At 34.6% G+C, this 16,213-nt stretch overlaps 2 protein-coding genes and 1 non-coding gene across 8 annotated transcripts; 1 reads left to right on the top strand and 2 right to left on the bottom strand.

Annotated features, from left to right (window-relative positions):
- Nucleotides 1-2,459: 2,459 nt before the first annotated feature.
- LOC8263441 (transcription factor TCP5) lies at nt 2,460-5,333 on the top strand. 2 transcript variants are annotated; one of them, XM_025156570.2, is made up of 2 exons: nt 2,460-2,887; nt 3,706-5,333. In XM_025156570.2, exons 1-2 carry the CDS (start codon nt 2,834-2,836, stop codon nt 4,849-4,851), a joined length of 1,200 nt encoding a protein of 399 aa, XP_025012338.2. In that variant the 5' UTR covers nt 2,460-2,833; the 3' UTR covers nt 4,852-5,333. The 2 variants fall into 2 exon arrangements, with proteins under 2 accessions (XP_025012338.2, XP_002514641.2); XM_002514595.4 differs by having other exon boundaries at nt 2,464-3,170.
- A 3,556-nt stretch (nt 5,334-8,889) lies between these two features.
- On the bottom strand, nt 8,890-8,961 carry TRNAT-CGU. Its single transcript has one exon. It is a non-coding gene; the product is annotated as a tRNA-Thr (tRNA).
- Nucleotides 8,962-9,406: 445 nt separating this feature from the next.
- LOC8284415 (protein LONGIFOLIA 1) lies at nt 9,407-16,213 on the bottom strand. 5 transcript variants are annotated; one of them, XM_048372532.1, is made up of 7 exons: nt 15,956-16,213; nt 15,419-15,869; nt 14,421-14,861; nt 13,723-13,793; nt 11,284-13,377; nt 11,051-11,201; nt 9,407-10,467 (listed from the first exon to the last, which is right to left on the bottom strand). In XM_048372532.1, exons 3-7 carry the CDS (start codon nt 14,566-14,568, stop codon nt 9,647-9,649), a joined length of 3,285 nt encoding a protein of 1,094 aa, XP_048228489.1. In that variant the 5' UTR covers nt 14,569-14,861; nt 15,419-15,869; nt 15,956-16,213; the 3' UTR covers nt 9,407-9,646. The 5 variants fall into 5 exon arrangements, with proteins under 5 accessions (XP_048228489.1, XP_002514640.2, XP_025012346.2 ...); XM_002514594.4 differs by having other exon boundaries at nt 15,486-15,869; XM_025156578.2 differs by having other exon boundaries at nt 14,421-15,869.

The raw sequence follows: 16,213 nt of genomic DNA, 5'->3' as shown, positions 1-16,213 counted from the left end.
CAAGTGCCTGACAACAGGCAGTTAATCAAATAGGTTATATAATTAAGAACTAACACATAAAAAATGGATCCAATCCAACTCTAACATGTAGGGTTAGATGCTCTTTTATAATCTACTCTCTACATTTAATATGCTAATTAAGTAGTAACAGTTTGGCAACTGGATGTATGCATTTGGGTGGCTCATTTTAATTTCCCTTTTCCTTTTGAATTAGTAATTGGATGAATTTGTTTAACAAGAAAAGTTTTAGATTTCGTAGTTTAGATTAATTTAATTTTTTTAATTTTTTTATTGTTTATTCAATAAAATTATTATATCATTATAAACTATCACATCCTAAAATTCTTCTCCAATTGTTATTGTGGCAACTGTTTTAATATTTTTAATCCTACAATCCTGCTAAAACTTCAGAAATACTTTTTATTTTCTGGTACTTGTGGTCACAGAACAGCTTTTAGAAGGTTTCTTCTTCTTCTTCTTCTTCTTAGTCAGATGCTTTTCCTTTTGTTCTGCAAAACCTGCAAAAGAAAAGAAAACAAATAAAAAGAAAAGAAGATTTTCGTTTCTCACTGTACTACTGGTCCAGATTCAATCAGATAACCGTGAACCCTAAATATTTAGTTATTGATAGATTAATGTTATATAAATATGGTTTTGAATCAGATATATTTCCCTTGTATGGGAAGAAGAAACAGTAAAACTCATAGTAAAATTTCTTTTTAAGAAAAAGAAAGAAAAAAGAATGATTCAATCGCTGCCTGTAGAAAGAACAGTGCTTTTGTATTGGGTCCAGGGACCATTTATATTAAATATATATATATATATATATATATATATATAACATTTACTATTTACAGTGGGTATCAGAACAATCTTATACCCATTCTCGTGATGGTCACCATTTCTGTTTGGTCATAGATAGTAAGAGATAAACTCTTTATTTTTCCTTTTTAAACTCTAAAGACATAAACCCTAAAACAGAAATGGCACTGTCTCTATCCTAAATTAGTTAAGTTAAGGTGATGAGGTTCTTAGGGCTCATATCTTTTGCCTTAATGACTCAATTGGGTTAAACTAATGTCGCTTTTCGGCGTACAACTGGCTACTGTGTTGTCCTTTAAAAGCTGATGAAAATAGGTTTAATTAGTCTGAGGGTTAAACCTTAAAAAGGGTTTGTTATTGTAACTTGGTTCGATGAGATAAGTAGTAGAGTTCAGCTTTTGACTGGGTGCAACTGTAACTGCAACTATACAGTCTATCAGGCCTCAATTATTTGGGTGAAAAGGTTAATTAATTAATTCCAGTTACTATATATCTGTTTACGTACCTTAGCTGAAAAAGTATAGTACCCTCTTTCTGTTCTTTGCTTTAATTGTTCAAGTGCTGATATGGGTTTCTTTTATATATATTATTAACTGTAGTGATTATCTAGGTTGATGATGGAATTTGTTGCAAAAGAATGTTGTTCCTGCAAATTTTATGATGTACGATAAAAAAAATTTTAAGGTTATTTTGACATCCTAATTACCTTTGACTTGTCAGTTGAGTAATCTTCTTCAGTTCTTGATGTTGCAACAGATTAGACTAGACTATGCTTAAAGCTTTCTTGGCTGGTGAAAAATTATCAGTAAACATTAATTTAGCTGCCCTAAAGTGTGTGTGTATGTATAACTTTTAGAGTTCTCTCTCTTTCTCTAATATATTACGAAAGGAAGAGAAACTCAAACCTGGAATTTTATTGAAGTTAAGATAAGAAACACATATTAATTCGCCTGGCTAACTCTTTAATTTTTAGTGTCCATGACAATATGCCATCACAAAGGCAACTTGTTTCAGCTGTTGGAGGACGAGGAATGGAACATGTCTACTCTCAGAACTTCCAAAATTAGTAATTTAGTATAGTGGCATCTTGAGTTCCAAATTGATCTTAATAATGAAAGAAAGTATTAACTTATTATAAATTGACTGTTAAAGAACTCTACTGTGGAGATCACTGATAGATAGGCATCCTGAAAAGCTGAAATCCATTCCCAAAAGAAAAATGAAAAAACAGCCAATCATGATAAAGAAACCCCATACACTTTGTTAATGAATGGAACTAATTAGTTAATTAAGAATCTGCTTGGTGGGCAAGCTTAAGTTTCAACTTCTGCTGAGCAAAATCTCACTGCTGTATGTGCATGTGGTCCTTTGGTTCTACTGTCTGTAGATGCGTTAAAGAACCTACTTTGGTCCCTTATCTACAAGAAAAATAGCTACCTATCGTCTATCCATCTAATACACAGTTGGTGAAACTTCGGTAGTATACACCACAACTTTCTAACACTTATCTAATTCCATTTAATTTCTCAGTTTCCTAATTCTTAAGTTTGTTCTTACACTTCCTTTTGAATTAGTTTTCTATGGCAACACATGTTGTTCTGAAAATCAACTTATTATATATAAACACCAATATTTAGTCCAAGAATCACACGCACACATTGTCCAACACAAGGGTTTCAAAAAAAAAAAATTGTAATTTCTTTTCTTTTTAACCTTTTTATTCATCGAAGCATGCATTATAAAGGTAGCTGTAGATGTCAATAAAGCATATAACACTACCCTCTTTTTCTAATATGTGTTGGATGGTCCCCAATTGGGAAAAAAAATAATATATTAACCTTCCACACCTAGTGTGTGCCATTGGGAAATTAAGATGTAAACTACAAGAAAGACCACCAGGCTTCATTAGTATTTAGTAGTAGGCAGGTGATTGTTCAGTATGTGGTATGAACAATTTGATAAAATCCCTACTAACTAGTCTAGTTGGCGTGTCAACAGGGTCTGGCAACACATGGTAGCGGATGCGCCATACCTTTATTCTTTTCATCCTTCACAATATGATGCGGTTAAATTCTGGCATCTTTATTTTCTTCTTTTTCTTTTTCTTTTTTTTTTTTCTCTTTTTGTCTCTAAAATGAAGAGAGTTCTTCTTTCAAAAGGGCTATTCTTGTCTAATTATAAATTTGATGAAACTTAAGTTAAAGAATTAGACATAAGTAGAACTTTCAGCATGTTATTTTACTTTCCGGCTACTATTCCTGTTTCCTCTTCCTTAGTGAAGCTATACATTCGAGTAGCAAAATCGATTAGTCTGGAAGAAGCCTACTAGAGGTTTTGATCTGCCTGATGTAAGTTACACTTGCGTATCATCTCAGTTCCTGAACTAGGAAATTGAGATATGCATGCTTGCTTAACCTTCCAAGAAATTATGCTATGTATTTGCACTTCTTTTTCTTCTTGATTTGCTTGATTTTCATCTTCTTGGATTAGATTGGTTTTGATTAGTCTAGATTCAGCTTAACCCTAGACCCAACTTAAGAAATACTTTAAAATTCTTTCTTAACCCATGTATCTGCAGCAAATAAACAAAAGAGTACCTCATAAAAATCTAAATGTTTATCCTTCTAGGTGTTTTTTTTGTTTTTTTATCCTTCTTCCTTTCAACTAATTCCTTGTGTATTTCTGACATAGTATTGTAGGGTGCATATGTTTCTGTTTTTCTTTTTTTTTTTTAATGTTCTAGTACATAGTTCGGATGTTTCTTCTGAAATTTTCTTTACGGATTCAACAAGCAATTGCATGAAATGTTGTGGTTTTGTTTGTAAAACCCAATTACTTGCGGCTATCTTTAGAGAAGGAACATTTAATGAAATCCTTTTACAGGTTTTGCAACTCAATAATGAGAAAGATAAGATGATTACAAGTTCAAGAGAAAAGGGTTTTCAAGCAAAGCAAGAGGGTGATGCTAATGACAATAATAAGAAGTTCTCCAAGGCACCGTCCACTTCAAGACAGTGGTCAGCATTTAGGAATCCAAGAATTGTACGCGTTTCGCGTTCTTTCGGAGGAAAAGATAGGCATAGCAAGGTTTGCACTATAAGAGGATTGAGAGACAGGAGAATCAGGCTTTCTGTTCCCACAGCGATCCAGTTATATGATCTTCAAGATAGGCTTGGTTTAAGTCAGCCTAGCAAGGTAATAGACTGGTTGCTTGATGCAACTAAAGATGACATTGATAAGCTTCCACCGCTCCAATTGCCTCAAGGATTTGGTCAATTCCATCAACAGATGCTAGTTTCTCATGAATCAAACTCATCTCAATCTTCTCTTGCTCCTTTCTTCGATGTAAATTCAACATTCAACAAGGATATTGGGTTTCATTCATTAGGGATAAAGGTCAATAATAGTAATCTTGATGGTGACCACCAAAACAGTATAATAATGGGAAAAACAAAGTATTGGGAAGCAGAAGCAGAAACTTCAATGAGAGCTACAAGTAGTAGTACAAGTGAGAAAGGAAAATGGGTCAGAACAAATGATCATGAAGAAAATCAAGATGGGGTACTTTCAGCTCAAAAATTGTTCCCTCTTGCTTCTACTCATTCTTCCTTTCCTGGCTTGCTAAACAACCCCATTCCTTTCAATTCACACTATCATTGGGATGCTTCAAATTTATCTTTATCTCAATTTGGAACAAATCATGGAATGATCATTCCTCAACCAGAAAATTCTGCACTCGACAGCAACACTAGTACTGTTGCATTGCCAGCTTTCTCCTCGGGTTCTCAGTTCTTTTTATGTCCTCCGGCAACAGTATCATCTTTGTTTCCACAATATCCTCCTTATGTTGCCACTCCGTTGGAGAATAATGAGCCGAGGGAAACAAACCATTTTCAGTGGTTGACTTCATCATCAGCTAATAATCCAATGAAGAATTTCTCGTTGGGTGTAAATCCAGGGCTTGTTCATCATCATTCTCAAAGGAGTAGTGCAAGCCAACCTGACAAAGATAATGCAGCCGATACTTAATGCGATTCATGGCCAGCTATGACTTTTCTCCTGCTATTGCTCAATTAGTTCATCTTGACTGCATACCTCTGATCTTCAGCATGGTATAGAGAAAGTGCAGTGTCCTACTGTGCTGAAATTCTCTTTCTTTATATTTGCTACATTAAGACAATTCTTGAAATGGCACCTCTGATCATTTCATGCCTCAAGTTTACTCAAGGCCTTGTCATATACAAGCAAATATATCACCTGGGACAGGATCTGTTTCTTTCTCATTGGAGAGCAAGGAATTTTCCAAAATAATACAAGTAAGAAACTAAATACTTTCTTCTCTCATGTGTCAGTTACATTTAAGTATACAAATTAATTATCTGCAGACAGTGATTCGGACGAGTTAAAGTTTGTAATATGGCAATCTTATATACATTTGCAATTTGGGTATTAATTTGTTTCTGTTGCTAACAATTCGTAATCTGAATACTATGTTGATGCACATTAATTAATCGGTTTCCTTTGCTGATATGCATGCTCTTTAATTATAACTGGCATTAGTCACACCAGATGTGAATCTATCATATACTTTAAAATGGTTACTGAACTTTTAATTTATGTTAAGGTCACTCAGTTGGGGTTTTGTTTCAATATAAATGCTATTATATAAGATTTTGATGAATGCAATAAGTTTTCTGATATAATTTTGTGATTGAAGTTAAGACCAACATAACTTAGGATAGAAATTTCAAATACTTGTTAGTTAATAAGGAGGATAATAAAACAAATGGTAGCTTGATTTTGTTCTTATTTTTATAACTTTTCATTTATTCTTATTTCAATAATATAATTTTAATTTGTGTAATATATTGGTTACCTCCGACTTCTTATTTAGTTTTATTTTGATCATAAATTTTTAATTTATTTAAATACAGATGGTTAAAATATATTTCACAAATTAAAATTGTGTTATTGCAATAAAATAAACTAAATATTTATAATCAAAATGAAAATAAGTGAAAGATTTAGGTGATCATTTATATTATTAAGTAATTTAGAATATTATTTTTCAATTGGTTTAATTGTCCATATTATATTATTTTGACATTTTCAAATACTAATAGTAGGGAGCAATATCCAAACTAAAATTATGTTATTAAAATGAAATAAAATCAAAAAAATTTAACTAAAATAAACTAAATATAACTTTAAATGATTATTTGTATTATCATTCCATCTATAACTGTCAATCTTGAGCTTTTTTTTTTTTGTTTTGTTTTATCAAATAAAAAAATATCATAGTTGTTATATTCTTGTTGCTGGGTTATTCTTATTACTTCTCACCTTCTTGTGTTTCAGTACCATTACTAACTGATATATAATATATAATCTTAATGGGCATTCCTATAGTAAGACATATATGTTGGTGCAAATATAGAGAGACATGTATATAAGTAGAAATTATTCAGTATTGCTTGAAAGTGAAACTATGGCGTTTCGTCTCCATGATCACAACATGTCAATGTTATAGTAATATTGGTCCAAAAGAAATGGAGAGGTCTCCAATTTAAGATTATAGAGATCGTCCATACACATATATATGCGTGCATGGCAGCATGAGACTGTAGATTTAGTGAAACTTTAGATGCCTTACTTTGTTTGTTCTTGATTTTTACAAGTCTCCAATTCCTTGTTTGTGATGCTCCAACATGCAATCCCCTGCCCCAATTAATAATACACAATAGATGCCAGCAGAGGGTAGTAAGTAATTCTTTTTTTTGGATGAATGGACAATTTGATATACACATCAGATGAGAGGGATTTAAACTTAAAATTCTTGTTCAATTTTTAAGGAGATATCTTATTGTCAATATGAGTATACGGAGCATTTTGATTTTATCAGTTAAAAATACCATAGATAATATCTTAGGCAAAACAAACGTAGAAATGTGAAATTTCGAGTTCGAGCTCGTTCGTAGCCCGTTAATAAATAAAAAATTAAATCCTATAAAAAGAAAAAAAAAGAAGTTGAAGAAATGTTCTTTTTACCTCCAAACCCTAATGTAGAATCTTTCAGCAAAAAGAGACTGTAAATGCTCTAGCTTTCCAAAAAGAAATTAAATTATTAATTTTGCTAGAAATAAATATGGAAAAGAACTCACCTAACAAATATACAAGATTTGAACAGAACAAGAGAATGGAAGAATCGATACTCTAAGGGAAAGAAAGAAAGAAAGATAGATAGAATTTTAGATGGATATAGAAAGAATATGCAATTCTTTATGATATAATTAATATAAGGGAAATCAGTGAGCAGGCAAGAATCTTCTTATAATATATGCATATGAAAAAGGAAGGAAAATTAATTAAGTTACAGAAAAAAAGAAAGAGACCCTGCTCGTCTTTCATCATCCATCAACATGTCTCACTAGATCCAAGAAGAAGCACAAAAAACACCCATTAAAGAACTTGTTGCAAGTTGGATATATTTCAAAGGTGGCATCAGGCAGAAAAGGTTGATACATATTATACAGTGGTCCTTTTATTTTGAAGTGACGAAAGAGAAAAAAAGGAAAAAAATTTAAGGATATTTGTACGGATAAAAAGACTTTTGCATAAGTTAAGGAGGAAAGGAAAGGAAATCATTACTTAAGTCTCCCTTCCCTTGCATTTGGAGAGCGCGTGGGTGTCGTCTTCATGGATGGTCTAGGCGTGCTTCTGCTTGGAGATAGCCACTTTAAGATTTATGGAATTAATTTGTGGTCCTCCCTTCTCCATTCGTTTATAAAAGATACCATCTATATGTATTTTATATATTTATTTATACATTATATACATATATCACTTGGAAAGAAACTGTTTCGTAGTTTTTAAAATGGTTAAATAGTCATCTAATAAATGATAAATATAATAAACTGATTTAGAAAAGCAGTCCAATAAGGGTAAAAATTGTACATTAAAGTTAAGATAGTATGCTCGGATAAAAAAATAGTGTCTGTCGGGGTTTTAGAATAACAACACTCTAAAATACGAAAATATATGAATGAATCAAATTATATTCATAAAAAGAGTTGGAACTAATAACATGAGGTGTTTTTTGATTGTTTAGTTATAAAATTATAAAAACTTCAAAATTAAATGTGCTAATCAAAAGAAAAAAATGTCAAGACGGGCAACTTCTAATAAGTTCTCGAATCCACGATAAAAACAAATGTGATCTAATATCAAATTGTTATAACAAGCTTAAAAGAAATTTAGACGAAATTATTTTAAAAGAATTATTTATTTAAATTATTATACAAACTCTCAAGAATGGTACGTAGATTATTCATTGGCACATACAAGGGGCTGCATATGTAGAAGAAATCAAACATATATGTGCTAGGGTTAAATTTCAAAAGTTTTGAGGAACTATACAGAATAATTAGGCTACTTGGTAAGGACGACCACCAAGTTATTTCACAAAAAGAAGAAGAAGAAAAAAGGTTTAAAATTGATGGAAATTAATTTCCTGGAGGGACCATGCAAATTTTTTTTTTATTGGTCCAATCTAATTATCTTTCTTTCCTTTTTCATAGCATGCATATATTGATATTCCCCTTTTTACCAAAATAAAAGATTGAATAGAAAAAGGAAAGAAATTGGGCTTATATCTTTTCATGTGTGCAAGTACATGATCTCTTGAATGAAGCAATTAATCTCTTTAACTAATTATATTTCTCATTCAGCAAATTATAATTTCGTAAACGCAAAGCCATTTACATATTTTCTTCTACTCTTTTTTTTTTTTTTTTTTTTTATAAAACAAAATAAAATTTTATAATATGATTGAGGTTCGTAATTTCAAATAATTTATACTTTATCTTTTATTTCAGATTTCTATTTCTGTTTCGCCTCTGAAAAATAAGGGGAAAAAGAGGGAAGAAAAAAAAAAGGCATCGACTCGGTGAGCTGACTTTTCCAGAACTCTGAGAGGCCAGTGTTTCTGTTCTCTTGCCGAGCGGAGGCCCAGTAAGCCATCAGCTTTAGGCCCAACAAAAACTACAGAGCAAAAAAATCAAGAAAAAAAGCCCCCGGCGAGGATCGAACTCGCGACCTTTCGCTTACGAAGCGAACGCACTACCACTATGCTACGGAGGCAACTTGTTGTTTAGGTATGGCTTGATTCACCTATAATCTGGGAGAATATACTTCAGAGTTGTTTTCCTTTTTTGGTTAACATGAAATTATGGATTATTTCAGCTGGAAAAGGGTAATTTCATTTGCTTCTGGTTGCTATGCCATTGACCCTTTTTCTCTTCAATAGGTGCCTTGCGATGTCCTTGGATATGGAAGGAATGCTTCAAGGCAGAAAGAACTCATTCTTTAGTGAATAATCTTCAGATGGGGATGGCTTCTTTCTATGTTTAGCAACTTGATTAAGATTAAGTGTCAGTACAAGTACAAGATATTATTGGGTGCTCCATTGAAGACCCAATAATTGCTTACTCTTCTCTCTCTATCTCTAGCAATGAGAGTGCTAAATGGTCTTTCAACTTTCACTGATTTGGACATTTGTAAGTCTTTTCACAACATACCACCGATAAAAGAAATTTCAACTCAAACCTGAGAAGAAAGATTTGAATATATATATCATTCTTATAAATGAATGTATAATGTCAAAAATCTGAGTAGTTCATTTCTTTACAATCCAACACACTCCAGATTTATTTTTCTTTAATATAAAAAAAATATATATATATATATATATATATTTATATATCAGAATACGAAAGAAAGATATAAAATCAAGAATTAGAACATGGTGTTTTGCAGATTAAGCTAGCTACTTTGCGAACAGCTGCCTTCGTCTACCTGGTTTGATGCGCGAACCAGCTGCCTCACCAATAACAATTTCGTCAACTAAATCTTTAAAGATTGATCGCTCGACATCTAATACTACGCCAGAGAGTTCACTGTGAAAATCTGTCCAACTCTCCGACCGACGCATCACATCATCCCACAGTACTCCTTTTAGATCATCCTCCTCATCCTCTAGGCTGCATTCTGATTTCTTGTCTTGAAGCTGTTCAATCTCTGAGCATAACTCTTTTAGAAGCTTTTGAGCACTGAGAGTCTTCTTTGCCAGGTTATCAGATTTCAACCATGGCTCAGGGGATTGCTCCTCTAATGCTAGCTTCTTAACAATCATCTCGTTAACAGCATCAAATATGAGCTTCCGGTGAAACCTTTCTGGGTTCGGCTTTGAATGATACGTCTTCCCAGGGTTGCACTCTTCTTTTGAAGCTAAAGTGCTGGCCTTGGTTTGCTCCAGTACAAAGAATAATTCAGGGTTAATGGGGTGACCTGATGAGTGGAGCTGAAATGTTGTCATGCCAGAGCCAAGGTCTCGGAGTAGAAGGCCTGAAGCTAACAAGATCTCGGAAATGTATCTGTGGTCTGGATTTGTGTTCTCACAAAGTGATGCAATGTAATCTGTGCTGGCTTCATCGTGAGTAGAGTTTAGCCGTCTAAGTTTCTTTACCAAATTCTCGACGTTCTGTAATTTCTTACGACTGATCTCTGAGGTAAGAACAGAGCCCACACTGTCAGATAAGAAGTTATCTGCAGGGTCCCACTGGTCCTTGGAAGCTTCAGCACTATCACCTGTTAAATGAGAATATTCATATGAGATTTAGGAGATGATACAAAAAACAGTGAAGGTGGAACTTTTCTGTTTATCCATAAAAAAAAAGGTTTGGCCAAACATGTGGATACAACTAAACTATGATGAGGAATCTTGATTGACAAAAAACTTCCTAGTTGCAACTAATTCACAGGCCAGATAATGGGGAGATATTCCTGTTGCAGAGTGACACGCAACATGGATTGAAGTCAGGAGCTAATTGCAAATGGAAAGTACAAAAGCCAAACGCGAACTTTCTAGGGAAATGCACAATTGTAAGCAAGAATACAATTTATAATATCTTCTAGACTTCAACGTAAAAGTACTATTCCCACCAGTAAGTATTTTCATTCTAGCAGCTGAATTGAATATGTAGTTAAACTGGATTTCTTGGTTGCAACAACAAAGAATTCTAAGCCCGTTCTCATGCGATTGTGGATAATCCATAACTTGTCATATCTCAGCATTTTTAGAATGCTGTAATTGCATTTATTTGATATTCAATCATCAAAAGCTCAAACTTTCCACATTTAATTGGAAGTTTTCTAGACAGAGGACCTTTACCTTTAGGCAGATTTGGTATCTGCTTTACTGGAGACAGCGCATCATCTCTATACACTGAAGCATCAAGAACAGAGATGGGACTGGGATGCTCTGGGGTATCAACAGCAAAGTCTGCCAACGTTCCATCTTCTTCCAATCTTGGAGTTGGATTCTGAAATAAGAGAACCAAAATAGTGACATTATTACTATATGATCAGCGCAGCAGAGGCGCCAAAGAAGTTAAATTCACTTACATTCTGCTCTGAGCCAGAAACCACATGACTGACAGCGTTTGAGGATGGACTGTGGTCAATATTGAGCTCATTAGGCTGTTCAGTACTGGTGACTTCCATATCTGTCTTTAAGTCAAAGACAACAGTGTTGTCTGACTGAAGAGATATGTCATCACCTTGGTGACTTGAAGTTCTTGATTCATTACTTATCTGGCTTAGTTGGTCATCACTTGTTGGCAATTTGTGAGATTTTGGTCTATTCTTCCCACCAGGAGAACCTAATTCGTTTAACATCTTGTTAGATTGCCTTCTAGGCTTGTTTGAATCAGATGGAGGGGTAGGTGGACGAGATCGTTTCTCTAACTCAAGCTTCTTCTGCTGCAGCCTTGGGCTCACAGATCCTGAGCTTTTCAATGAGCTTGTGGTGCTTTCTTTTGGCAATTGCTGAGGTCTTGTAGAAGATTGAGTTGATCTATTCCTTACATTGCCTTTCTTATCATTGGAGTTAATAGAATCCCGATGACTGAGTCTAGGAAATTGATCCTTGGCTGTTCGACTATTTGCTGATCTATTTTTATAATCTGCATGTCCACGGCTTGGAGTTTTTTGAAGATCAGAGAAACCATCTATTGGAATTACTGAGGAAGCATGAATGCTAGATTTCTCAACCAGTTTGGCTGGTTTCATGATCACAATGGGGGATTCATAACTCCTCAATGAAGAGCTCCTAGCAGAGGAAGCACTAACATAGTTAGTCTGTTCGTTGCGTTGGCTTAACAACCTTGGCTTCTGACCAGGACTAGTAGTACAGCTCGGTTCACAATCCCTTTGGGATCCGAAGTTTGACCCTTCTTCTTTTCTAGTCTCCAAGAGCCCCTTGGCCTGCATTGCTTCGAGGATTTGTTTGAGAGCTCTAAGATCCTTTCCAGATTGATTGAATTCAAGATCCTTCAATCTTTTCTCGATCTCACTGTAAACTGTAGGAAAGGGGTTTGATGTTTTTGCTGAAAGTTTTGCAGGTTTCTGAGAAGCTCGACTTCCTTCTAGCTGCTTCCATGGTGCTGGTTCAATTGGCAACCTTGATATGGGTTTCATGATCAGATCAGGATTTTTCCACCTTGGTGAAATTGGCTCTTTCGATAAGCTTCTTGGTGACTTGGGAATCCGGACTGGCCTGTTTAGATCATTTGGTTTCAATGGTATTGAGAAGGAATCACTATGTTCAACAGGGAAGCTCCTGGTTAAACCTGACTGACTAGAACTAGTTGATGCCGAATCCGGCAATGCTTCTAAACCCATCAATTTGGCTACTACATTAGAAGGCCGCTTCTGGGTTCCCAATGGTTGCTGTAGATCACAGACTTTTTCGTTTGAGTTTGCACCATATCTTAAATCTTTAGAATTATTACTTGCTTTTGGTTCAGAGTTAGACCCCTGCATTGAAACTACTCTACTGTCTAGTGAAAGTCTAGGCAGCTCTTTTAGCTTTAGGGTGGATTTGATGGTATCTCGCGATTCAAAAGACAAGCGATTCATCTCTCTCCCATCATAAGAAAACCGAGGAACATCTTTACAAGATGTATATGAAAATCCATCTTTTGATTCATATGATGATTGTGGCCTTTCTCTACTTTCATTGTAATACCACGGCGCCTCTCGAAGTTTAGCTAGAACTTTAAGGGATTCCTTGAGATCAACAGGAGTATTAGTATTTTGTTTCCCCTTCTTCCCATTTCCATAAGATCCATCCACAGATTTGGAGAGCTGTAATGGCCTTGGAGAGTCCTTATGCTTCATTCCATGGCCTATTGCTTCCTCTTTATTTGAAGTTTTGACAGATAGTCCTGTGGCTTCCCTATACATGGAACCCTTGACAACATCTCGGAGATCAAGGGATTGTCGTCCAAAATGTGGAGAGGTACTTGGCTGAGTTAGAACAGCATCCCTTGATGGAGTTTCAGGAAATATAATTCTGTCAGAGGAAGAGGCTTCTGATTGAGCTGGTTTGTTATAATCTAGAGACGACATGGATGAACAAGAGGATGAGAAAGATGGTCTTGCTGATTCTGTGGAACTTCTCTGCCTCTCATTCAAGTTCCTGCTTAAATTCATGTCCTGTGATGATTAAATTAACTTAGATATACACAACAATTACAAATCCATAATAACTCTAGATAGCATATAAATAAGTCTAGATACATATACAACAATCTGCCGGCACATATGAGGAATTAACCTGAGAACGACTTTTTTAGGTAAAAAGATATAGGCATTTTCAGAATGATAATTATACTCAAAAAAATCAATCAGATTGTCAATAATTAATAGTAAGGTAGTTTCGAGGAAGAAAAATGCCTACACAACTAAGTCCCGTCTCAACTATTGAGCATGTCTATTAAATTACATTCGAGAACTTTGTAAGGAAAGAAGGTGAAGGAACTCAGAATAAAATGTGCTTACAGTTGCTGCAGGCCGATGGTAGCCATTAAAAGATTCCCTTTCTGAGCTGCCATTGCTCAAGTGGAGATCACCTGCACTATTACAGAAGCATTAGAATCCAATAACCACAAACAGTTTGAGCTCACAAATCAGTAAAAGAAGAAAAACAACCGAAGGATAAATGATTTGACTTAATTAAACAATTAAATAGATAGCTCCAGCTAGATAAAGAAATTCAATTAATTAATCAACAAAATCATCAACAATAAAATGAATTACTGCAATAAATGTACTTAAAATTATCAATGCATGAAAAAATACAGTTAAAACTGGAGCAGTAGCCATGCCTCAAGAATCTACATGCACATGCTTATAAATGCATCTTTATGAAATCACATACACGCCATAAACACATGATTCACAACTAATGTACATTACTGCGACATTGCCCATCAGCATCAAAAAAATTACAGAAACTGACAATGCAGAAAGTTTTCTTCAGAAGTAAAGCCCGTTCTGATGCTTGCATCTTAATATTTCTGATGCCATAAAAAGCCATTGATAGTACTTTTTAACAACTGAATAAATAGAAGAAAATATATCAGTTTTGGGCATATACAATTCATCAGGAATAAGACAAGCTATGGATCTTAACGGAGTGATGCAATGAGTTCAAAGCTAAGCAATACCCAGTTAGAAAATTTAAAAAAAAAAATCACCTGGAGGAGGAAGCCTCCTGTGGCTGAGACGCCTACCAGTGAGGGCATGGTGGCGATCAAAAAGCTGAAAAATCCCTGTCATGCATCCGATTTGCTTCTGTAAATCTGAATTATCATCTGCTAAAGAATGTAAGAGTTTTGCTGCCATATCTTTAACCAATTCAATTGAATACGTCCACTTTCATAACCCTTTATCCAAAACCAGAGAATCACAACCTTTCAAGCTCTACTTTCATAAGCTAAAACTAAGGGCATAGCCAGTTTTAAGATCCAAATTGTTGAAACCACAATCTATAAGATGTCTAAGCAATTCTTTTGCAACCCAATTATGAAATAGTGATTTCAGGCAACTTCGCAGTCCTTGCTTCAATTTACTGCAAGTCAAGTGCTAACATTGAACTCTATCATCTCCTTATTTCTTTACTTTTCCTTTTCCTCTTCCTGTCAAAACCGTTAAAATAAATTAAAGGACAAACTCCAAGAACAAAAACAGAATAAAGCACTTTCCTTACACACGAAACTCCAAATACCGCATTTCCAAAAACAGGACTTTGTCAATAAATCAAAATGGCCACTTTAAAAGATCTCTCCGAAAGACCCACTGGTTTCCAGCTAGTTTCCAGCTCAAAAATTGAAAAAAATAAAACAAAACAAAAACCTTTAGCAATTAGCATCCATCAATACAGTACCCAAAAATATCAAAAATTTGTCCTTTAGCTATCAGAATCCCAATCATACAAGCTCTCCTCCAGAAACAAAACTGCCCATTTTAGGATCTTCCAAGAATTCCTCAAAACTCAAACTTTAGCAACAATCAAGGAAAACAACAAAGGAAAAGGAACACAAAGGGAAACTGAAACTGAAACTGAAATCTGCAGCGATCAATCAGTGCATGAAACTGAAAAATGTCTTATTGGGTTCTCAAAGGCCAAAATTTTGGTTTGTAATGGAAGGAAAAAAGAAAAGAAAAGGCAAAGACTGAGGAAGGGACCCAATACCCAGCAACACGCTATTCATTAGAAAATGAATATACAGAATGTACCCACAGTTATCAGCAAACATTACCTCCAGACTCCAGTTACCTATAAGAAAATCAGTCAATAACAATAATACTGTAAAAAGAATCTGTCCCAAGATCCAAGAAAAATAGATGTTCAAGTCGTGTGTTTCTTTTCTTTTTCCTCAGATAACAAATGGAAAGACAGCCCGGAAGTGATAGGAAGGTTTGTCATATGATCAAAATGTATATTAAACTAATAATCTGATCAAAGCACATAGAGCTGGCATTTACATATTTTTTTAAGACACGGCAACACCATAACTATATATATTTAGAGAGAGAGAGAGAGAGAGAGAGAGAGAGAGAAAGAGAGAGGGTGGGGCAGATGTCCTCAAGGCTCTATCTCACAAATCCATGTGGGATGAGTATGTGGGTGGGTCTGTATTTGTCTGCATTCACATGTGGTTTTGTCAGGAGAGAGTGTGTGTGTGAGTTTATGAAATGAAAAACAGTGAAAAAGATGCAATCTTTTTACCTTTGCCTGCTGCTCCTTCTTCATACTTGCCTGCAAAATTCCAATTCTTGTCACCTGCATTATCACAGTCTCATCTTTTGCCCTCTTTCTTTTTCAGTCTTCTCCGCCTGCCTTCTTCTTCACCATTCTTCTCACGTTCAGATTCTATGACAAAACAAATTCAGTTGTAGACTTCTTGTTGTATATCCAGTTTTTTAATCAAATACTTACAAAACCAGTATGCACTGCAATGTGCAACCAAGTTAACTTCTTGATTGA

The sequence above is a fragment of the Ricinus communis genome, chromosome 4 (genome assembly GCF_019578655.1).
Source record: "Ricinus communis isolate WT05 ecotype wild-type chromosome 4, ASM1957865v1, whole genome shotgun sequence".
Classification (NCBI taxonomy): Eukaryota; Viridiplantae; Streptophyta; class Magnoliopsida; order Malpighiales; family Euphorbiaceae; genus Ricinus; species Ricinus communis.
This window is presented reverse-complemented; position numbering and strand designations above follow the sequence as displayed.